This window comes from Gymnodraco acuticeps, unplaced genomic scaffold, assembly GCF_902827175.1.
Source record: "Gymnodraco acuticeps unplaced genomic scaffold, fGymAcu1.1, whole genome shotgun sequence".
NCBI classification, from domain to species: domain Eukaryota; kingdom Metazoa; phylum Chordata; class Actinopteri; order Perciformes; family Bathydraconidae; genus Gymnodraco; species Gymnodraco acuticeps.
The window spans coordinates 2,044,517-2,070,231 of record NW_022990947.1 but is presented as its reverse complement, the minus strand read 5'-3'; the positions used below and the strand labels follow the sequence as shown (position 1 = coordinate 2,070,231).

Below are 25,715 nucleotides of genomic sequence, written 5' to 3'. Positions count from 1 at the left end.
GATCCTCTGCATAATCCATAATCTTACAATATACCACGCTGTATAATAAAACTGCAGTATGAGGATAAACCAATAGCATGACATACCAATGACACTCACAGGTTGCAGGTAGGCCAACCTTTGTAGCCCTATTAAGTTTCATACTCCGTTTATAAAAAATAATTATCTTAATAATTGTATCCTGCAGATTTAATATCGAAACACTAGGAATCTGTAGATGCAGCAGTAGAGGAAATCATCTTTGATTTCTGAAGTTATAGAAAGTATGCACAGCACAATGTAAACATTTTCCGTTTCAAGTAAGGTTTCAGCATTTAAAAATGCATTATTAATAAATCATTACTGATGCATAACATGTCAGCAGCATCTAAGTGTTCTGCCGGAGGTGAAGCTGATTGCAACACAATCTTCTTGCGTTGTGCCTTTATGTAACGGTGCATCAAAGTAAAGAAACTGATCATTTGTTTTTTTATTTAGAAGCCTAATTGGAAAGCAAACTAGTAACTATTGCTGGAAAATAAATGTAGTGGATTAAAAATGTATATATTTCTATAATGTAGTAAGGTTTTATCTACAGCAAATAGTAGCATGAAGTTAAGTGAAAATTACTTCAAAATTCTAACTTATTACTAAAACTTGAGCGAAATTAGGTATAATGTCACAGATTCACACACAGGTTATATTAATGATAAAATGGATTACTTCACTACTGCGAAATCATCTGCATTTTGTTTTTATTTTTTTATCACTAAGCCATTTATACCTGACCAAAACTACTGCAAAATATCTGTACTTATACTGGAGACAATCCTTTTAAACCTTAATTGCTCAAAAACGTGTTTGACATCCCTTACAAGAAAGCTAAAAATAAGGCTTTTTTCTAAGATTACTGAAAAGTGGGACTGAGATATTTTGGAGGTATTCCCCTGACAGTGAGGGCTCTCTGGTGAAGTACTTTCTGTATAAAAACAATGCACCCAAACCATACATGTCATTTCAAGCATCCAAGGCACTTAAGAGGAGTGAACTAAAATGAGGGGTTACATTTGGGTCATGTATGTCTTGATCCCTCCTGTCATTCTTTTTGAAGGTTTCAGACTCTGAGTTTGTGTATAGAGTGGAGGTCATCCAGCGGATGCAACACTTTGCTGATAGATGTGTGCTTGATGGATTATAAAAGTGAAGGGTGTTTACAGTGAAAAGGGGAAAGGAGCGTGATGTAGAGAGGTCAGTAGTCATGGTGATGCTGACCAGAACTCCCAAAGAGCGTCAGGATTTAGGTAAAACATGACGGGACTGCTTTTTATCAACATCTCCTTCGTACGTCTTGGCTTTCACTTCTTTTGCGTTATCCTATATGTAGATTTTATGTTGATACATCTCAGTATGTATTGTACATGCTACCTACTATTCTATACTCCAAATATGCTCAAACTTCTACCATGAGTCCTTCCAAAATATATAATTAACATATTTTGTCCACTGATTGTATGGTGTCTGTCTTCCCTGGTCACTTTCAGTCTCCCTCCATATCGCCACCTTAAATATTCCTCGTACGATATGTATTGCTGCGTCACTCTCAGATGTGACAGGGTGTTGCAGTGCCGTTTGATACCAGAGTTGCCCCCTCCCTCACTTCCTCACAGAGGGATTGATAGCCTCTTCCAGCTCCCTGCTAGTGTTTTATATATCATTGATAGTACAAATATATCAATCCATGGCAGTGCTGTAAAGAAATATGTGCCTAGTTTGTTGTTTCAAGCACACTTGACATTGAGTTGAGAGTTTCTATAGTATTATTGCATAGAGAATATGATCATGTTTATAACCAGTGTGCACCATTTTACAGTAGTTTACAAGGGGCTCGATAAGAATACCTATGGAAGGAAATATACCGTACTCGGGCTGAGATTGAATGCTTCAGAGCTGTCCATTCGGATCTTTTCATCGTTTATTTGTTCGCTGGTTTCTCATGGAACAGTAGCCCAGTATGGATTTTCCTCCCAGCATTTTGAGGAGTGTTATTTTTCAGCAACCCAGGCCTCTCAAGCTCCTATCCAATGGAGGCCTCTGGCTCTGGTGAAAACCAAACAAAGACAGGAATGTTGATGAGGCCTCCATCTTTACCCAGGAACTTTTTTTTGCTTTGCTACACCCCAGGAATCTTCCAGAAGGCCCCAGTGTGGTGTATGCTTTTAGCAGCTCTTTAGATGTGTGGGGAAAGAACCCGACTGTTGCTAAGGCTTGCAAACATCTCCATTTTACACCAACTGTCGGTGTTCACACTCGCACGCATCTTGGCTAGGTTTCTGTCACCTTCTCTCTCTCCTGCCTGTGCTCTCTTGGGCAAACTGAGTGAAGAGGAGGCTGTTTTTGTATATGCCTTCACTCAGGTGGCAACAGTATCACATGCACTTTGCTCTGAAATTGAAACTGGCATTTAGAATCACATTGCTTTTACTGGGCTGCTTTGATGTGTTTTCAAAAGGGCGCGTGCGTGCATGTGTGTGTGTGTGTGTGTATGTGCTGGCACTTTTCATTCATGTGTGTCGGTATTTGTTTGATGTGTGTCCAGCCTTACGGGGCTGGAAGGTGAATTCCTTAATTTCCCCGTGGACTCAATTAGCTTTGTGATTGGCTGAGAGAAGGCCAGGTTGTGCTGTCTTCTGAGGGAAAGAAGACCTTTGAAACTGAGGTGGGAGCAGAGGGAAGAGAAGTGAAGCAGAATAGGAGATGAGCCGGCCACAGTGGTAATGGTGCTGGTGCTGGTGAAGACTTGGCCCTGTCAGTATTATTATAATGAGAGACTGAAACTAGAGAAGCCCCTTCATCCACTAGCAGGTGTTGCACAGCTCTGACTTCATTATGACCAATTAGAATGAAGAAAATACTATTTATACCGTGGTTTCTAGGTGATTAAATACTAGGTTGGAAGTAAATTGCAGGGATAGGCTAACTGTAATCCCCTTGTGATCACTAAAGTCATTTTCATTTTGAAGTCACTTTCAGACCATGATAATGAAGACTTCTTTCTGTCTGAACAGTGTTCTTTCTGTCTGATTTCCACAAGATTTTGATCATTCGTGGATCTTTGGTGTTTCTCTCTGATTCTCATTCACTCTATCTCTCAGCCCATCTGTTTTTCTTACATTATTCTCTTTCATACTCCATTCAATGCTCACCTAATATGATAATCGAAGTCTAAAAACTTTTCTTTGAATGATATCATGTATTTAATTGTTTTCCGCAGAATAGCGTTACATGGATCTAATTTTCTGTCTGTGATTCCGTCAGGTTGCCTGTGTTGGAGTCGACGGCCTCGCCTGGTGACCTGTCACGACCCCACCACATCGTGTCCGTGGTGCCCAACCGATACCCCCGCTGGTTCACCCTGAGCCACATAGAGTCTCAGCAGTGTGAGCTTGCCTCTACCATGCTCACTGCTGCCAAAGGTGTGCATATATTCACAATATAATACACACAGGAAAAGACTGTTGGTGAACACTATCTGGAAGTATGAGAAACATACACATATAATCCTAGTCTAAAGCTTTCTCATGTTCAAATCCCTTCCAGGTGACAGTCGCAGGCTGGAGACAGTCTTGGAGTCCATCCAGAAAAACATTCACTCCTCGTCTCACATCTTCAAACTTGCACAAGATGCGTTCAAGATCGCCACTCTGATGGACAGCCTTCCTGACATCACACTTCTCAAAGTCTCTCTGGAGCTCGGACTACAGGTACGTGACCACGCCAAAATGGGCACTGATGTATATTTACTGGCACATTTTAAAGAGCCTGTTATTGCAAATAAGTGTGTACATTAAGGTTTTAGTAATGTTAAGGTTTAGTTGGGATACAAATGATAATGAAACCAGACACATATTCATAACACCCCTCTTCTTATGTATGTGTGACGGTGATGCTTTACTTAAATGAAGTTAAAATAGTGTCCCCCATGTAACTCCTTTTTAAATTCTTGAAATTATAGCTATATGATAACTTTTGTACTGGAAGCTCTAACAGCTTTTGAGGATGAAAACTACTGCCAGGATGGTTCACTTATGATGTTAGGTTCAAGGATGTATATCTAACTTCATGAAAAGGTTGTGTTGTGTCATTATCGTCTTGAAGGAACAGTATTTGCATTTGTTCCTGTGAGATATCAACCATACCATTACTGATCCGACCATGTGTATCCTTTAGCTTTCTGAAAATGTAAAAATGTCTGGGTGTTGTAAAAGACGCTGAAGATGACTGAGGACTACATTAATAGATCCTGGCCAAAAGTTGATGTTGGATACAAAAGATTATCTGATTAGACTGATTAGAATTGTGCTTGTCATTGTTTCCTTCTGTCATAAGCAAAAACAAGGCTTACATAAAATACTTTTTTTTGATTGTGCACAGGGTTGATGGTGTAATTTGATTCACATACACAAAAAAGTTGTAAAATTCATTGTTAAATAGTTCATTGACATTTGTGAAGCAAGCCTGGACTGCTGTGGTGAAATAAGCCGATCTTGGACAGACTACATTCCTTTTAATACTCCCCTTGCGTTCTATTATACAAGTATTTACTTTGAAGGTTTGCCTAAGGGTTTGTCATTCCCAAAGCAGCTGTGTGAAAAGGTGAAGTAAAACATAAAGAAGGTTTAAGTATCAGATGACAAATCAACCACAGAAAAATGAGTCCCTGTTTAATGACTGTTTGAATTATAATACAATCTTTGCCCTACTGTATAATATATTATATTAAAAAAGGCCTCAATGGGAATCGTAGAGATATTTCAGTTTCCTTGTGCAGATGGCCCCAAGTTAGAGATGTTATTGTTGTTTAAATAAATTATTCCGAAACTCAACTGTGTCCCGCCATTTTTCCCATCCTTCTTAGGTCATGAGAATAACTCTATCCACATTAAACTGGAGGCGGAGAGAGATGGTGCGCTGGTTAGTCACATGTGCCACTGAAGTGGGTAAGTGTGCTTGGCTCCTTAAAGGTTTCCATTTGATTGTTTACATGTAAAATCTACTTAATTTAATCCCTTTCTCTTAATTCTGTCCCATGTGTGTTTGCCAGGTGTGTATGCACTGGACAGCATCATGCAGAGCTGGTTCACCCTCTTCACCCCCACAGAAGCCACCAGTATCGTGGCCACCACCGTCATGTCCAACAGCACCATCGTCCGCCTTCACCTGGACTGCCACCAGCAGGAGAACCTGGCCTCGTCTGCCCGGACCCTCGCCCTGCAGTGTGCCATGAAGGACCCCCAAAACTGCGCCCTCTCTGCTCTTACACTCTGTGAAAAGGACCATATTGCCTTCGAGACAGCCTACCAGATTGTACTGGACGCAGCGGCGACGGGGATGAGCTACACGCAGCTGTTCACTATAGCACGCTACATGGAACACCGGGGTTACCCCATGAGGGCGTATAAGCTGGCGACGTTAGCCATGGCTCATCTGAACCTCAGTTACAACCAGGACACACACCCGGCCATCAACGATGTGCTGTGGGCCTGTGCGCTCAGCCACTCGCTGGGGAAAAACGAGCTAGCTGCCGTTATCCCCCTGGTGGTCAAGAGCGTGAAGTGCGCCACCGTGCTCTCGGACATTTTGCGGCGGTGCACGCTGACCACGCCGGGCATGGTGTCGGCACTTCACAGCCGCAGGAACTCTGGGAAGTTAATGTCCCTGGACAAGGCGCCGCTCAGGCAGCTGCTGGACGCAACCATCGGGGCTTACATCAACACCACACACTCGCGGCTAACACACATCAGCCCGCGCCACTACAGTGAGTTCATAGAGTTCCTGGGTAAGGCCCGGGAGACGTTCATGATGGCTCACGACGGACACATTCAGTTCACCCAGTTCATAGACAACCTAAAACAGATCTACAAGGGCAAAAAGAAACTTATGATGCTAGTGAGGGAGAGGTTCGGCTGAGAGGGAGGCTGACCTCCCCATCTAGTACTTTTATATTAACTTGAGTCTGCCTTTTGAACTTCTTTTGGACTTATAAAATAGACAAATAAAAAGAGGGATGTGACTTGTAGAATGAAGCAAAAAGAGAACGGAAAAGATGACAAAAAAATCAACAGAGCCACACGCGGTATTATTGTTCTTGCTGTTGTTATTGTTATAAACATTATTACTATTATTATTATTAATAATATTATTACTACTATGTGTACAGAAGTGTTTTTATTTTTCAGAAGAGAGGAAATTTGTCACGTTGTGAATGTTGTATGTATTTCTCTACATGTGTGTGAGAGGAAAATGAAAAGTGAAATTGCTTTTTTTAAATTTTAGTTCTTTTATTTTTATGATTTAAAGCATCCTTTTTTCCCTTTTTTAAGTGTACATTGAGTTATATATTGTCAAGTGGCTGAAGCCCCTTCTTCAATAGCGCTCATGTAAAAACATAAAAAAGAAGAAGAAAAAAAACCTAAGTCTCGGCATCCTCAAAGAGAAACTAAGGCTTTAAACCTCACGGAGCACCTCCCCTTGTCCAGGCCTTCAGCAGTGGGCGCTGGGCAGCAATGCACAGCTTGGGTTAGCACTGACAGAAAGCCGCCATCAGCATTTCTTTAGACACAGCAGTAGCAGCAGCAGCACTTGAGCAGCCATTCGTTTTCTCTGGGTCCCAGGCATTCGCTTCATTACACACAACAATGCTCTTAGCTAACTCATGTTATTGTCGAAACCCCCGACCCACCTCCATAATGACTACCTGTTTAAGACAGAGGACAGTACGCAGGCAATACAGTGATGGCACATTACACAAAGATAATGAGTATTATTGTTACATTCACGTAATGTAGTATAGCTGTGTTTTCTTTACACCCCAAGTTTGAGTTAATACACTTTATATTTGAGTTTTCTAGTTGAAGTAGATACCCAGAGGGAGACGACTACCTCATGAAATGGTATTAAACCTGCTCCCCCCACCCTCCTTTTTTTGGGTTGCTATCATGATATGTATCATCTATGATAGCTGACATTTTTCGTTAAGGAGAGTCACTAGTGAGGTTATGAGGAGATGTGGAGTTAGAGTGTTTTCTGCGCTGGACTCTGCTGTACGTCACTGCCCCGGCATCGGTACTTACACCCCCACAATTGGCTCTAACAGACTTGTAAGATGCTTCAGTATGTCAGTCCCCTCTCATCTCTTACAGCCACCATTGTACGGTATTTTCAGACTAGGCCAGTGTCATTTCCCTCTGTGCATGTGAATCATAGAAATTAGACTCTCTACTGTTAAAGTTCATTGTGTGGAACCTTCAGTAATTGTCAACCAGAACGTTCTCAGGGATTTCTCTACACAGGAAAAAAGGCGGAACAAATGAACGACTGACTACAGGAAAAAGACAAAAACATGACACAACATGAGCGAGCATTTATTGTACTCTGTATATATGCCATAGTATATGTCTGAATATGGAGGATCTGAAAGTATATGTTAACTAATTTATACAGAGTATTCTATGTAATGTGAAATACTTGAAGCCGCTGTAGTGTGCTCTCTCTCTCGTTCTCCTTCTCTCTTTTGTCTTCTCTTTTCTTTTCTCTTTTGTTGAAAACAGAACATATCAGAAAGACTGACTTTGTTGATGGTCGATTTGGACTCACAGGGCCTCATTTGTTCATATGTGGGACGCTGGATCTCATCATGAAATGCAGGTTGATTCAAATTGGGGATGGCGGAGGAAAACAATGTTGTTCATTCCTTCCGACAAAATCATGGAAATGGGGTGGACATAAACTACCTTTGACAATTGGTTGATAAATGTTTGAAAACACAATACAGAACTTAATTATGCATGTAAGCTGTTGCACTAGCCTAGTTCTCCATAGGATGCTATGGGGAAATAAAACTGTAATGTACTTCAAACAGGAGCTGATTGGAGATGAATCTGCCTGAAAATCATGTATTTTGTGTTCAGCCTTACATGCATTAAATACATTGGCTGATGTCAGCCTCATGGTGCAATGCTTGTCAGAGCAACTTCATAGTTGTGCAGCTCAACAAGACTTGCATTGACAATTATGCACAGTTTTCATCCAGCTAAGAATAAAAAACTACTCAGTTCTCCCTTTCATTCAACGCAGCATTTCCGGTGTCTCCTCCGCAATGTTCAGCTGTCCTATCATTACTTGCCTTTTTACCTTCTTCATACGTCTGATTTTTCTTTTTCTGTGCATCTTTTTCTATCTTGTGTTCATTAAAGATAAAAGCAGCCTTTTCTCTTGCCTTGTCTTAACGCTTTAAAGTAACCAAACAGGAGATCTATCTAACAACCAAACGCGTTCTAAGAGGTGAGACAACCCACCTTGGTCCCAGCTTTAGTGTCCTTAATTAGTAAGTGAATGGCTGTGTAACTCATGCTTTAACAAAGCAATTCCTCACGTGTGTTTGGTGAAAAAATACGTTGTCCAGTGTCTCTTGTTCTCTTCAGAAACAATTTCCTCTGAGTCTTTCTAGCTGTTTTTTTTTACTTTTTCTTTTTTTTTTTGTGTAGAAATCTTCTGCGCTCCCATTTTATTTATTACAATGACCCATGTATACATGCTTATGAAATTAAGATTTGATACACCGATATCAATTTATTTATGTAACTAAATCACTGTTTTATAATCTTGTTAATGAGTCAATAATTGATTTTTTTTGTTTTTGTTTTAATAAAAGTTAGTTTTTTGAAATGTATATTGACGCTCCCTGCTTTTTGTTTTGCACCCTGGCAAGATACATTTTCCTTTTGTTTCCCACCTCATTCACACCAACGCAACTCCGGTTCAAGCTCCGTGCTAGAGCTTTTCAGGTTCAGAACCGGTTCTTCGGTTTAGCTCCGGCTCTTTTCACACCGCCCAGAGTCCGACTGGTGCTGCGTCATTGCGTCATCGTTTGCGTCATGACGTGACCGTTTGCGTGCCTGCTTCATAAAGCCAAACCCAACCGCGCGGAAACCCCTCACAGCTCACACCGACAACAACAACAATGGCCGATTGTGCTCCAGCTTCCTCTGTACCTCTTCGGAAGACCAGATTCCCAGTAGGTAGCTGGTCTCTTCAGTTGACCACTGCTGCTTGTTAAGTTTCTCCATCGTTGTGTACAAACTGGATAAACGCCGGCTTTTTGTTGTTCAGGAGTTGATCTGTCCCTGCCCCCGCCTCGACGTAAGCGTGACGTATGTGGTGCTTTTGCTCTGGCCAGACAATTTTTTGGTGCTTGAAACGAACCGGATTCCGGAGCTAAGAGGCTGCTCGCTGCGGTGTGAACAGGAAAACCCGGTGCTTTTCAAGCTCCAGCTCCGAACCGGCCCTGAAACACCGTTGGTGTGAATGAGGTAACAGAGTTGTATGGATTATAATGGGACGTGGCCTGAGAGTTGGTCTGCGTATCATTGAGTGGCGATCAGTCAGCATCGTTCAGATCTCCATCACACATTGGTGTCAGAAAACGTCAGAGAGAGATCACTCTCACTGGCAGCAGCTTTCATGCTGTCATCTCATGCGAGCCGACGAGGAATATGAAACGTATCAATTGATATTCCCATGGTCTTTGTAGCTTCTGTCAGGCAGCCCGGTTCATCCAACCACAGTAACCTGTTTACATGCCTCTAACACTGACAGTGGGGCCACAGGACGACTAAATCAGTGTATGTTTGTCAGGTGTGTGTGTTTGTATAGACATGTTTTTGTGTGTGCTCCTTCTTGTTTGCATGTCGGTGTGTGTGTGTGTGCGTGTGTTAAGGCCTTTAGGGAGTGAACGTGAACAGGTGGTAGCTCCAGACTAAAGGAGCTCCTGACAGCAGTAAGGTCCCCAGACTCCCAGCCCCTCATTAAACATTGACACAAAAACACTGCAACTGTCTGTATGTGAACAGTAATGAAGCGCAGACGGCTACACCGGTATACACACTGCAACTTAGCACAGCACAAGCTTTCAGTCTGTGTGTGTGTGTGTACGCTGTCCATCTGTGTGCGCTCATTAATGAGGCACATTTGTCCATAGAGGTGTCCGCTTAGATATTGAGGAATTTGTCAGGTTTAGCAACAAAAGCACCTGTCTGCTGACAGAGACCAGACAGAACTGTCCATTTGTTATGTGATGGATGCCTGCCTGCAAGGAAATGTGTGTGTGTGTGTGCATAAAAGCAAACGTGTATGTGTGTATCCATGCAAGTAAGCCTACACTTGTTCGTGTGTGTGCGAGACCACTTCCTGTGTGTATGACCTGTGCGCAGGTCCCTGCTCAGTTCTAGTTGGTAATGACGTCCCCTGGGTGCAGCGCGGTGCAGCAGCCTCTTCCGGCCTGTCTCACTGTATACTCCTAATGACATCATGATCACACACCAACCTCTTTCATGCCAAAAGCCCTCTTCCTCGCCATCACCATCAAAACTTCTATCTAGAGTATTCTCTCCCCCTATTTCTCTGTGTCTTTCTTTTTCACACACACTTACTCTGCCCCGGTTCCACAACACATCAAGGCCTTGACACTTTCCTCTAGAACGGCAAATATTTTATTCTTTATAGTGTCACCTATAGAAAACACATTTTCAAAAAGCTAATTGTTGAATCTGAGTTTCAAATGTGCTGTATAGGATGTAGATAGTGGCAGCCAAATGCTGCATAATGAAATGCATTTTATATTTTATTTTTAACATTAAAAGACATTATCTTCAGGTGTTTCTATAGAGTTCTCTGCTGGAGTCCCCTGACAAGAGCTATGGTGGTTCAGGGCTGCACTGGTTCTGGAAGTTTTCATTCTTATGCTCAATGTTTTTGAAATAATTAAAACACAGACCGTTCCTCGATAATAGTCTGCGTTTGTGTTTTGCCCATCAGATATCACTTTTATTATTTTATGGCTGAGAAATCCTGCTCAGCCTGAACCGTCACTGCTATGGAGAACAAATCAGACAGAGTTGTGAATCAGTGCTCATTAACACTTCATTGTTACAATTGGGGGGGTGGCATTGGGATATATATTTTTTTTAATCCTCTGGAGCAGAGCCAGGAGCCTTGGATTATTGTTATTGATTAATGCATCTGTTTCTTGGGTCAAAAACACTAAACTCACAACTTAAAATTAAAGTGTTTAGTTTATTTAATAAAAGAGCACATGTTCTATGTGAAAAGTGACCGTAGATATAGATTAGTTGCAATTTGGTTCCAATAGAAAAAAATTATGTTTTTTTTTTTTAAACACCTTGAATTTCACGGGGGGCGCGGGGCTCCGTTGGCGGGGCTCCGTTGGCGGGGCTCCGTTGGCGGGGCGCAGCGCCCCTCCAAGACAATGGTAGAGGAAACACTGCTTTCTGAAAGTGATAATCTTTTAAATGATTTTTAAGTACATGTGGAGTCAAACAATCAAGGAAAGCCCAGGCCCAACATTTACAGTAGGCTATTAGGACAGTGTATGTGCTACTAACACTATCTATGGCTATCTGCAAAAGGTCCAGGGCCTTAAGGCTTTGTGGTGCATCGCGCTTGCTATCATTACAGGAGTACAAAAAGGATCACAGACATGTGTTCTTCAACACAGCCAGCAGCATCGGCCCAGCCACGACAAAGACTGTCTTCCTTTCCTCCTCTTCTCACACAAGGCCGTTGGAGTTTGATCTCCTCTCTCCCCCTCCATCGGCCCTGAGGCGTCTGATTAAATGCTAATTAAAGCCGTTAGCGCTGCTATCACTGCTGCTAACTCCTCTCTCTCTGTCACAGAGATTAATGCCCCTCGTTCATCATCCACCTCGCCCAGCCTGAGTACCTGCCCAGCTCGCAAAACCTGATCAAGTCATCAGCCCCAAACCCCCTCTCCTCCGCCCCCTCCCACCGCATGAAGATAGACGAGGGGTTTAATTTTTAATTTGAAAATTGCCCTCAATTACTTCTGCGGCGACCACTTGCCGGAGCTTCTCATGTGGTTGAGTGGAAAGGGGTTACAGCAGCGGGTCAGTGGTCGTGATGAGCGATAAGGGGACATTAATAAGAAAGGCAGAGGTTCATTTAAAAGCAGAAAGGACAGTGGGAGCAGCTTTCTCATTATTTAACTCCCCCAGCTTTATTTAAAGGACTTTATTTAAGGATACCAAGTTAATGTGTCCTCCAGGACAGGCGGTTAAAGCGCCTGACAGAGTGAGAAAGTTACGGCCATAACTTACACCCTGAGCACACACTGTGGTGCCATCTTTTTTACCTCTTTTGACATTTCCGCCGTTTTCAGGCAGAGCGGAACGAGCCTGGAGGGACATAAAATGTTAGAACAAAGTTACACATGTCATTTAATTTTATTCTTTCACAATTTCTGGCCCACAAGTGTTTTATTGGTTCCAATATCGGTAATCATTATAAGCTATTGGAAGATATTAAGCTATGTAAAACAAGTCAGCCAAATGTCATTTGAACTACCAGAAGATTGGGGGAGATGCGCCCTGAAATATGCAGCCACTCTGCAGGGCCTCATCTGGTGAGTGTTTTATGCATATCTTTTTTACTGCATTGCCTCATCATTCTTTCACAGTCAAGTTTTTACTCTTTAAATGCACGTTACTGAAACAGATTGTTGCTAATTTAGAAGCACAGTATCAAAATGATTAGTGTAGTTTTTAAGGCTTGATGTGAAATGTCAGCATCTAGTTAACATTTTCTTCACAACTTCGTTATAAATGCTGAAGAAAGATGACTTTCTCTTTATTTATCCCTGCACTCTGCCTATTCCCAGCCCCAGCAAATAACCTCAGCCAACATGCTGTCATCCAATGATTTCCAAAGATAATTAACAAATATACAGAGATTTATTCACCTGCGACCCGAGTGCTCCCACCCAAAATACTATCACTTCATCTCTCACTGTTATTGCCAACACTCTGCCGGATGCCTGTCCAAAGACTCTAAATCTGTCTGCCAGTGTTTATAATGTCACAATGAATGCTGAGAAATTGAGGAAAGACCCACTTGACTCCTCTTTTCCACTTCTACAATGTTTCATAGACATAAAACACACATGTAACAAGATGGTATGCATTGCATTACAATGTTTCTATATCATGACAATGGCAACATGTTACAGACTTTGATAAAGACAAAATAGATATAGAATTCGCGCTGTACATTTCAATGTCAGCTTCCATGTTCTTGTTTTGAAGACTATTACGCAAAGCCAATACAGAGCTTCAGATCCAGGTGTTGTGACATTTAGTAGTGAGTGCAGCATGGACTGAGGTTCTGGATCTGCACTGCAGGAATAAACAACACCATAGTCAAGGTTAGCAGTTCACAGGTAGAGACAGCTTTAACATTACAGCGCTGGTTGATTAAAAGAGTAAATGAGTAACAGCGTGATGTCCCCCACCCGCTCCATCATCCAGTCTTTCTTTCCGGCAGCAGCAGGCACAGAGCGTCCGGTGAACGGGGAACAAAGAAGGGTGAAGAGAGACAGAGAGAAAGAGGGATGGAGCGACAGGAAGAGGAGAGAATGAGAGCATATATCAAGGCCGATTTCAGTGACATTTGTGCTCTCGGTGTGGAAAGCCACTATGAATATCAATATGAACCCACAGAGAGGAAACATGGCTTTTTGATTCTCACTGGGCAATTCATGCACACAAGAAATCTATTCAAGTCAATGTAATGGCCAATCTCTGCGCCTGTGCATGGCTGTGTGAACAGTTTGGCTCGAGATCCTCTCTCTCTCTCTCTCTCTCTCTCTCTCTCTCTCTCTCTCTCTCTCTCTCTCTCTCTCTCTCTCTTCTCTCTCTCTCTCTCTCATGTTCTCTCTCATCTCTCTCATGTCTCTCTCTCTCTCTCTCTCTCATGAGTGTGGCTGGGCTTGTATTAGTGAAAAACACTTTATGTCAAGTGCAACTGTGGCGAACACTACAATATGTAAATCAGATTGGATTAAACGCTTGCGTGAGTATAGCTCGACGGCGCCAATCAGCAACAGCTTCCGAACAAACCAACCAACAGTTTGCTCAGTATCATTGTTTGGTGTTTTCACACATCTTCTCCTCTCCTTCCTCCTCTTTTCTTCCTCTTCCTCTGGTGCTTAGAGATATAGAGTCAAAGGGATGCAAATCTACCCACTTCCTTCCTCCCATCCCCCATCTGCAAACACAGATAGCCTCAGGCCAGTCCCAGTCCTTTCTATATGCAGAAGCAGTGACAGGAGTTACGCACCATTCTTCCCCTGTAACAAACTGTTCCCTCCCTAACAAGCTGGAAGCCTCGCTCTCACTGAGCTGCATGTATGAAGCTATGTGATTGGTTTGCCACGGTAATAACAATACGGGAATGATGTGCTGGCTGCCTCCTCCATTCTGCATGTGGATCTTAATGGCCTCGTCTTCCCTTCCCTTTCCTCGCTCACCTTTGTGGGTGTATGTTTCTACATGTGTGTGTATATCTGTGTATGTGTAGCTCCAGGCTTATTACTTTAAGTTGTCTCCAGCCCCAGCGCTAATCCCTGTCTTCTTCTGGGAGGGATAACAATAATACAACAAGATCCTGAGGTACTAATGAAATCCTATCAGGTTTCTGAGTCTGAATGTCAGAGAGAGAGGTAGGGAGAGGAGACTAAGAGTGTATGAGTTATTGATTGAATAGAGACCAGCGTGTGAGAGGGAGGGAGTGACGAACAAGAAAGAAAGGCAAGAAAGCGTAGTTATGTGAAGAGAGAAAATTGTTGCAGGAAAGCAAGTGAACAAACAGTGAGAGCGAGGTTTGAGAAGGAACAAGGTGAAAATAATCAGAGAGAGTGAAAGGAAGAAGTGAGTGGAGAGGATTTATTCCAAAAGAAGAGATTACGAGTGGATGCGAAAGTTTGGAGAGAGTGGAGACAGAATGTTTTCTCCTCAGTGACTGAGCATCCAGCAGCTAAAACGCATCAGCTCTGACTTGAATAGGTTTCAGACCCAGACCACTTCTCCCTCTGCGTCTCCGCCAGACCCATCACTCGCCCCTGGGATTGAATTAGGCCTGCCCCATTATACAGTTGCCATGGGGACCCTGACACCTCCACTGACGAAGTGAGAGCCACGCAAGGCTGAGCTGCTGATCAGAATGTGTGTGTGTGTGTGTGTGTATCACTAACAATTTATGCACACATTGAAATAATTGGTGCCTTTTACTCATTTTCAGCTGAAACAGGCACTTTATTCATCAGCACTTCACTTTATATTTGAATATTGTTTTCATTTAAAAGTTGTTCTGGTATATGGTGAAATCCACAAACAAAGGCATAACACATGGTTTATAAATGTTTACCTTTCCACAAAATAAAAAGCTCTGTTCTCAGCTTGCATATTTAAAATAGTAAAATAGTTTATTGAAGGCTTATTGGTTTTCAAATACAATAAATTCCTTAACTAAAAAGGAAAATGTGCCCTCAAGTTTTAAAAGAAAAATACAGATATGGTATTCAGTGGAAAGTGGCAGAAAACCAGAATGAAAAAAACTCATACAAATATCAATCACATAGACAGAATGAAATAAACAAAAACATTGGACAGCTGGCAGAACACTGCCCTGGTTTAAAATGATTCAGAAAATAACATACAAACATATAAAAGTAGTCTTAAGGATTTGCTCTTGGGGATTTTTTTTCCAATTGTAGGTCTCTAACTTAAATCAATTTTCATTTCAGAAACAAGATGGACTTGTTGCTTTCAAGTCTCTAAAGCAGTATTAGGAAAAATAGTCGCATAGTAGAATTCATTTGCAGTTATGTTTTGGGCCCTGTACCTTTAATATTAACTCTCCTTTACATCACTCTGCTTTGAACTTGTTTGAGAATGCAGTTTATTTTGGAACATTATTCTGTAGGGCAGAGGGTTACTGAAATATTTTCTGGCTTTTAGCTGCCATGTAAATGCTGCACTCAGTTCACCAGCTAATCATAACCTCTGTGTACCTGCCATTTGGTGCTGGGCAAGGAGTGTACAGGAGGATTTTTACAAGAGCAATTTTGCTTAAAAAATGAGAAAAAGAGCTTTCATTATGAAACCGGGTCAGTAAAGTCACATCCTGTAAAATCATAAGTGAAAAATACTAGAAGTGCTTCATGTAGAGCTATGGGGAACTGCAGTTTTGTGATGAATAGTTGTTCATTATTACACACAAGCCTTTCACATTACAGGAACTCATTTGTCATATTGTTCTTGTGAAAATGTTCAATTTTGACAGCATTAAGAATCAGATTTCTGGCTAATTTCATCATCCATCTTGCTGTGTTTTTCTGTTACCAAAATGAATATACATTTGAATCACCCCAAATCAAGCACTATTTATTTTTTGTTTAGTTGTTTAATAATTTGGATGCAAACTAAGGGTTTGCATCCAAAAGGCGGGACACAAGATGAGTAATTAATCCCCAAATTAATCTGGTATGAATTGGTATTTTCAAACCTTTCCAAGTCCCTGTGGCTTGCTGGGATATTTTGTATCTTTATTTTCTATTCAGCTGATTAGCGAGGACATAACATATTTATACACATTTTCATTGCATCTGAATTTATTAATGTGTTTATTTATTCCTCAAGTTGTACTCTTGTCTCCTGAGGAAACCAAGGCTGCAGAGATCCCAGTTAGCCACTTATAACACTCTCACTGTTGAGACACACACACACACACACACACACACACACACACACACACACACACACACACACACACACACACACACACACACACACACACACACACACACACACACACACACACACACAAGATTAGATGGATGTGGAAATCGAATACCTTGTCCGTCTCCTCACATTGGAATTTTGTAACCAACACAGTTCTAATGGATGGCCAGAGAAAGGATGCCACCCACAGCACCATCTGGCTAATGCCCCGTCCTCTGCTTATGAATTACGCTAAATTGTGCCCAAGAGAGAGAAGCCACATGTTCATTATGAAAGCTGCAGGGGTATTAGAGATCCCCTGAGTCACACTAAACGAGCTGCATGTCACAGGACGGCGTGACACACAACACGGAGCCATGAAGAGGGAAAAAGATACAACCTTCTCCAGATTTAATAGGATGAATTCATCAGGCAACCTTGAGTTCTGAAAGGCTTGGTTTTTTCTATTGTTTCAACTGTTCTGTCTACACTGAAAATGTTTGTTAGTCCTGCAGTTTCTCAATCCTTGTTTAGAACCCACTGAAGGTTTGGCGAAATCAATATTGATGGATGTCCCCCCAACACCTAGTGTGCTAGTGACACCTGGACCTGAGTTGAAACACGGTGGCCATTTTGTGGCAAAATGCTTACAACTACAGCGAGTGTACGTGAACCTCCATTAAGTATCTTTATCTGTGGCTGGGCCATCATGAGACCAGCCTAACAGCATCTGTCAGACCCTGCAAACCCCCTCTGGTACCATAAAAGAGCGGGCCCCCTCAGTAAAGGAACCGCCGCTGGAGAACACAGTGGGGACTCATAGGAAGGTATATGGAGAGAAATAAAATGCTCCGCTGTATTTTCTTTCATTCCACAACGGTGTGTGCCATGCATCTCCATGCAGGCAGATGGGGGAGGTGGAGGTGGAAATAAAACATGCATGAGTCGCCTGCAGCCCAGGAAAATAATTACTGTCATTTAGCAGACATGTAGAGGAGAGCAGCGCAGCCCAGTCTGCCCACAGTATAGCGCCACACCGCCTGCATACCGATGAAGAGGGAGTGACACACTGAGGGGGAGAGTTGTGTGAGAGATGGCACAACGTTTCCTTGTTTGATGGTGAAAGATGGCGTAGTTTATTTTGGGGATGTTTTCATCTGTTACTCACATTCTTAAACTTTTGAAATCACAAGGAATTAAACAAAGAGGCTCTTCCTTTCATCGGCCCCCCCTCTCACAGGCCTTACATCCTGACTTGATGAGGCGTTTCTCTGGGACCAGAAGTCTCTAAGGACACGGGAAGCACATATATTTCTCCAAAGATCAAAGAACAACGTTTGACCTGCGTCTGAGCTCAGGCTAAATCATGCTCACCTTCTCTCTCTTTTACCCTGTCACTCATTTTTCCACTCCCTCTTTCTCCATTTCCTCTACATCCGTCCATCTCATTCCTTTCGTCTTCACTTTTCCTTTGCCTGGAGTCAGACCACAGCAGAAATGTATAGAAGGTGGAGGGATGCCAGTGGAGGTCAAACACATGAGCGGTTCCCCGTCTGCCTCTCCTATCATTCTTTATGGCTGATCTAGTGGCGGAGCCTTCATTACCCTGAATTATACGCTGCGATTATTACCTCTCCCCCCGGCCCCTGCAGGACGGCCCTGGCCTTATCATCCTATCATCTTACCCAGGAGGAACGTGATGCGGGAAGTCTTGATATACAGCGCAGCATCTGCCTTCAACATGACTCCACTGCGGATCTTTGAACTTTACATCCTCACATCCAGAGCATGTGATGGATGTGGTGAATGACTTGGATCACAGGATTGTTTGTGGAGAGCTATAATTGTCTGCAGAAGCATATTGGCTGATGGTAGTGTGGGCATTCTGTATATATTCCTTACACTTAATTAGATTTCCTGATCCTTACATCAGGAAAATTATGAACTTTCCCCCACTTAGGTTTGTTGCATGCCCTGTAACTCAGTCTGTCTGCTTTTCAGAAGTTCCACCACACCTCAAATAAAAGTGTCTGCAGTGTGATTGAAGCCCACATTTTGCAGAAATATTTTCCTGTTGGCCCCTCAGATGCAGCTGCCTCTACATGCTTATTTGTAGTTCTTTTTTCTCCCCATCTGTTTTTGATGTTTAAGGGAAACCCAGCAATGACCCAACTGCAGAGAAATCTTGTTACTAAACTAAACACTGCGTTCTTATCTAATGTACTGATCCTATTGTATACAAATGGTAAAATCACTTATGTTAGACACTCTTTTTTGTTGCCCATTTTCTGACCAACACACCTCCATTACACATGTTTATTATTACTACAACTGAGTTGCCAGTGTGAAGCCTGATAATCTGGGAAATCAGCGGGGTGTTTCATAGAGAAGCAAGCTTTGGCAGTAGTGATATATTGTACTTTTTCACAACTAATTCTGGGTGGGTATACTGTGAGAACCTCATTTGTATGGTGTAAAATATCAATGCAGGCACACAAGGGGCAGTGGGGGTGTAGCAGATGAGGCTTCACTACATCAGCTGCAAGTTGGACATTTCACAGCCATTGCAGATTATTTACATGTTTATCATCATTTGTTTATACCACACACCGTTGTAATTAGTCACTTCCTGGTTTAAGGTATTTAGTCCACCTGTTGTGTGCCGGGCTCGTGTGATAGACAAAGAGGGTGATTTGGCTCAGATACCTTTTGTATGGTCTCGCTGTAATTGATTGTTTCCTTATCTTGCCTATTGGGAACTAGTCACAATGAAGAACCAACAGGTTAAGTGGGAATTGTGTCACTACACAGGGAGTTTGCAAACGTTTCACTGTACACCTCAGTAGTACCAAATGCACACCAGGTGGAGCTGATGGTGACTTTATATCGTTTTTTCTACTTTAAAATTGGGACATCAGCAAGTATTGTAAGCAGTATTCCATTAATGTATTTATGTAACAATAGCATGTAACCTAAAGCCACTGAATAACTGACACAGACAGTATACCATGTAACAAAGAAAGGTCCAAATTATCCAAATTGATGCAGAATAGGCTTAGATAGTTTGGCTTTGAATACAAAAGTACCTTCAAGCGCCTCAAAATACATTGTACTCTTCAGCTGTTTTCACAGTATAAGCAGGGACACTTCTTGTGCATCTTACGCCAACTTCATACATAATTTGCACCTGGCAAATACAGTACAGTTAAGGTTTGGGAAAGACTTTGGTAAAAAGCATTCTCCTGTGCTGCACACCAGACCAACCTCCACATCCCTACTTCTTAAGTACACTACAAAGGTTTTTCCATCACTGGTTTGCCAGCTGTTCCTTTCTTCATGGGAACATGTTTTGCAGACTGAAAGGGAACACAGTAGAAGCCCTTCTATAGCACACACAGATCACCCTCAGCCATCAGCTCCATCGATAGGCACAATTACAGAACTTGTTTTGCTGTATCATGACATGAGTATAAGTACAGACTCAGCGAGGGGTTGCACACACACACACACACACACACACACACACACACACACACACACACACACACACACACACACACACACACACACACACACACACACACACAGTGCTTAGCCCCCAGTGTGCTGCTATATCAGGCCGCCAGGCAGGGAGTCAGGGAGCAGTAACAGGGCTATTAGGACTCCCAGGGACCCTATCGATCTCTTCATTGATCCCCTCCTGCCTAGGCTAGTCCAGACAACTGCAAGGGTTTATACAGCTACTACAGGCAAGAGCACATGAAACACCAGAGGACAGACATGAGAAGAGACATAAGAGAGCCACTTAGAAAACGAAACACAAAGAATACAGGTGGGAGTGAAAGTTTAACAAGTTTAAAACCTTCGGATCCCTCATTCTTGCATATTTTCTTCTCCCCCTTTCCCTTTATTTTCTTTTTCTTCACACACTGCTCACATTTAAGATATCTCTTTTATCTTTAAAAGTATCTCCTAAATGATAAAGTAACACCATGGCTTGAATGGTTTTACAGAACACAGATGTAATCCAACACTTGGAGCTGAGAGGATTTATAATGTATGACAAAATGGGAGAAAATCAAAACCACAATCCTCAGTGAAACAGAGCATCATGGTTATCGAAACCAGGCAGGTTGGAACCTTCACCCTGCCTACAAATGGATCATATTAAAGTATCATATGTGACTGAAGGACAGAGAGAAACCTTTACACCACATGATGCACCCACTGTGAGGGAAGAAAATACCATCGTTTTATATCTTTATTTCCCCTAATTGAATAGTTTTTCTTTTACCAGGCCGTGCTGCTTGGCTTTTGCTCACCAGTCACTGGCTATAGTGAAAGAAAATAATGCAACATCGCCCCCACTGGACCTCTCATGGTAATACTACTGCAAATAACCACTGCATAAACTAACCATGTACATGCAATCATCTAAACAATTTCAAAATGGATATACACCTGCTCTTTGTGTGTCTTCTATGCAGATTTAGTCAACCTATAATGAGAGATATTGTGTACTGCTGAGTGTGCAGTGTGACCCTGATGTGTATTAATGACAGAGGGGATGGAAGGCCCCCATCAGTCCAGCTGATTAATAACGGACCCTTCACTTCTTCCCTCACAACTAATGGCTCGCTGTCTCTCTCTGTCTATAATTATCACTCAATAATGAGCTCTTAAGGAAGGTGTGTGTGTGTGTGTGCATGTGAGGGTAAGGCAGTGCTTCATTTGAAGGTTTAGAGATGGGGGACAATATTCAACAATGGTACTGTATCCATATAATACGGCATGCTTTGCACTGAAAAACTGTAATTAAACAGCTACTGTGTGGAGTAGCTGTAAAGCTGTAATACCAGAGATAATGTCACCTAATCTGTTAATGATGGACTTATAATGAGACTGTGGCGCCGGTAATGAGGGTCCCCATCAGTATTTCTTCCGGTTTTCCCCCCACTTTTCAGCAGGGCTCAAACAGGTGCATATAAGACCAACGAGAGACAATGAGGTCACACAGGCCCAAACACACACTTGCATACAGTACAGTCATTTTACACAAATAAAACAAGCCTCCAGAGAAACAGAGATAAAACACTTTGAAATAGCATTTCTCACCTACAGTGGATCTGTTATGATGAACACACACTGAAATCCCCATGAGCAATAATGCATTCCCAGATGAATATTACACTACATCACAGGTGAACACTTGTTTCTGATTATTTGCTGACGCTTTGCTAAATACTGTTAATGCGGCATATGGCAATGATTCTGCTCTTTTCTCTTACATGTTAGCTCATTCGTGCCAACAATGAAATGCCTGTATTAAAGTAATCACAATTTGCCATCTCAGGGCACTGCATGCTATCAGACTGCTGAATGTGCAGCCACAAAGATCTATAATCAACTTAACAGTTATAAGTGCCACTATTAACACACATTACTTGGTAATTTCTGCCAATTAGGAAGCCAATTTTCTATCTCACATGGGCATCAGACACAAGGGTGTCCTGTCGAAAAAGAAACGCTGTGGAGCCATTTCTAGATACTACCCAAGCTGAGCTCAGAGGATTAACTCCACATTGATAACACTGATAAGGCCCATAAAACCATTAAACTCTCAGAGTGCCAATAAGAGCTCAAATGAATGTGCTGCATTCACAACAAGCATTCATTTTCATTAATAATGCCAGCTAAGATTGGCCTACTCATAATAAAGCCCTATTAAATGATGAGTTATGATAATGCTGACCTATATGAGCCAGGTGCAAAGAGCAAAAAACTAAAGGAAAAAGAGTTGCATATGTCATGAATCAGAATATAATTATATATTTTCTTTTGCATTTACAATTTCTTTACATTGTTTAAATACTGTCTGCATGCTATCCGCCTTTGCAAAGCTTAAGATGTGTGTACATTTAGAGAACAATCCACAAAACAAAAAGCAAATGATTATCAACGTTTGTACAGTAAATGTTGTAGTATATTCCATGATAAAACAACACTCGAAGCAGCCTATGCAGCACAACAAAACCTATACAGTCCATGTGCATATAAATGTATGCAAAACCTACACTTAGGAGGATGATCAAGAAAAGATCAACAAGTGTCTTCATGGTAAACATTTTCAGCACCAGGTGTGGCCCTTCAACCCCTTCTTTTATTACTCAGCTTTATGTAACAAGGAAGTCATACTATAAACTGTAAATAAGTTTAAACATTACAGCTTGGTATAAGCATCAAGGCAAAACAACATGCAGGGCATTTAGAGATGTTACACATGCTAACAAATGTTGTATCCAATCCACTGTGCTGGGCCAAAGAGACATGTTGTGCAACACAGCTACATTTTATCAGCTGGCCGACATGACTAAAGACCATCCATTAAATTAAAAAGGAATTTCCCTACTTGGATGTTCATACACCTGCTTGAAATCAATTTAATTGTATTGTTTTGGTTGTTTTTTTAAAGTTAGAATTAGTCCAGTGTGTGCAGTGGAATAATACCAATATGAGATAATGCAAACAAAATGTTCCACTGGAGTTGTTGGTCTATTTATAATATGGCTCGTTATAGTAGTTGGCAGTGAGGTTGAGTTATAGATTTGAAACGTTTGACATTACTGAAAGACTTTGACATGGATGTTAATCATTTCATTCCTGATTGCAGCATCATAAATATATTTTACATCAATTGTGTGCATAAACACAGTCAATATGGCACCAAGCATATTTTATTCAACCATAAACGAATAATGATTTAAAATTATTTCACCACGCAAAAGGAAGAGATTTAAATACACAAAGCTCTATAATGAAGTTCAATCTATGGTCATCCTGTTGCCGAATCAACTATCAGCCTGTGTTAATATACAACCGAGGAGGCAGGAACATCCCAGCCGCCTCCCCTCATGTCTGGAGAGGCAAAGACATTTTCTCAGACAGCTTCAACAACAACTTGTTGGTACTCAAACTTGGTAGGAGGATTTACTCCAGGTTGAACTTTTTAAACCCTGAACAGGTACTAAGGAGATTAAACCACAAAACCTCCCGCCTGCCATCAGTGTATCTCTCCATCAGAAGACAGGAAAAAGAAGAACAGGGATCCTGAACACTTCAAAAGAGAAGCAAGAATTGGGCTAAAATGATAACAGATGTGAGGAAGCAGCTGTGGTCCCTGGCCCGCATGGCCCTGCTCGCTGTGGGGTGTGTGCTGACCTGCATCGGGGCCTACCTGGTGCCCCTGCAGATCGAGTACAAGTACACCGTGAGGGTCATGCTTGCCTACATCATGATTTTGTTGGGAATCCTAGCTGTGCTCATCGGAGTCTTCTGGAGCATCTGCCACAGCATGAAGAGCAAGATTTACCAGAGAGGAGGACATGAACAGCACATGGAGGTCTACACTCTCCAGAGGTGAGACTCCTACCCTGCAGCTACAGACACACAACAACAACAAATGTCAATGGCCTATTTACTTTCAATGAAATTTCAGAGCAACAAAGCGGCCTTTATGGAAAAAGAAATATCTTAAAACATTCAAATTCATTTGAGAAAAATGGCAACCTTTAGTCTTAATATTTGGGCTAGTGAAAGTACATTTATTTATATTTCATTCCTATCCTGTCAATGGAAAAACATCTCAAGGATGTGGTGATTTTTAATGTTTGTGATGAAATGTACCCTTTTCAGATTAAAATATTCGTCTAACTTCTTAAGAATAACAAGCTAGTTAAGAAGTTGTCATGCAGCTGAACAAAAAAAGGGCAATATTTGTATGATCCTTTACTGTAGATAAAACAAGCCAACCAATAGTTTTTAAATTAAATCCAAAATTATAATTATGTACTGCATTAGACATGGACCTTTGAATGCACAATGAGTACATTTTACTAAGGTAAACCCTCAAGTATACCCAATTGTAAAATATGTACTGTAACTGTTAAAAAACACATCAAACCTATCAAGTAAAGTCACTCTTCCATTCCAGTAGACTGCATGGTTTTACACTATATAAATGTTTGCTTTTTGTCAATACTAATAACATTTCTTACATACTGTTTGTTGATTATGTATCCCAAATGTCTTTTTAACTATTATTATATATTTATAGTGTGTTTTATATTACATCTGGCCAGATGAAACAGATCAAATGTATCCTGCTACTCTAAATTCACTGTTCTTTTGTCTGCTAATCAATGAGCTTTCAAATGTATTATTAAAACCAAACTTCAATAATGCCGCTGATGTCTTATACGTGTTTCCCCTGTAGACCAAGTTCCTTCCCTCCATCCTACGAGGAGTCCCAGGGCAGCCAGGAGGGTCCTGATTCAGCGCCGGAGTTTGTTGTTGTGGTTGACGGGGTGGAGGTGGTGATGAGCCTCGCCCCCCCTCTGTACAGCCAGGACAGCTCGGACCCTCCAGACTGCAGGTGGAGCAGGGAGCTGCCTCCTACATACAGTCAGGTGGAGCGTACTCAGCAGGGGGAGGGGGACGCAGGGGGGCAGAGGGAGACCGTGGCCGAGCACTGAAGAGAAGAAATGTTTTTATCTAACTGGCTAGGGAGAAATGCAGGAATGGAGATAGACATTATTTCCTGATTGGGACGAGAGAGAACGTTCTAGAAGAAACTCCGAGACACGTTGATACCACCTTTGGGCCATCAGTCTACACCCAACTTCTGAAGTCTCTGCTGACCCTACACAGAGTTGCAGGTCTGTTTCTGCAGAGCACTAACAGGTGATTCTGTTTCGAGTCTCTGGTTTCCTAAAGTAAGGATGAGCTGCACATTGGAGTTGCTGCTTGGTGGTGTGACAAATAACCGAGGACAGTATTTATGCAGTTGGATCCATGGATGTCTGAATTGACAAACAGCACTGACTTTTACCTGCACTGTAGCTTCAATGTGTATACTTTTAAATGATTACAAGAATAATACAACTGTTTGTAAGGAAGCTGAGGACTGCTTGTATAAAATATATTTGTTTCTCAATATATTGCCGACCTATGCTAGACTTATTTTTTATAATAGGCCTATATATGAATAATGATAATTTATTCTCCCCTTCCTCAAGACAAGTTTTGATT

The 25,715-nt window shown here is 41.8% G+C and overlaps 2 protein-coding genes across 2 annotated transcripts in view; both read left to right on the top strand.

The window, feature by feature from the left end:
* LOC117558586 (zinc finger SWIM domain-containing protein 6-like) overlaps positions 1–8,246 on the top strand; it is a 47,673-nt gene extending 39,427 nt beyond the window's left edge. Inside the window, 4 exon segments of the mRNA XM_034234847.1 lie at positions 3,295–3,452; positions 3,577–3,740; positions 4,895–4,976; positions 5,081–8,246. Coding sequence (XP_034090738.1) covers positions 3,295–3,452; positions 3,577–3,740; positions 4,895–4,976; positions 5,081–5,946 — 1,270 coding nt within the window. The 3' untranslated portion in view covers positions 5,947–8,246.
* Positions 8,247–23,772: 15,526 nt separating this feature from the next.
* On the top strand, positions 23,773–25,159 carry LOC117558597 (transmembrane protein 252-like). The gene is made up of 2 exons (XM_034234857.1): positions 23,773–24,044; positions 24,901–25,159. Exons 1-2 carry the CDS (start codon positions 23,773–23,775, stop codon positions 25,157–25,159), a joined length of 531 nt encoding a protein of 176 aa, XP_034090748.1.
* The last annotated feature ends 556 nt before the right edge of the window (positions 25,160–25,715 follow it).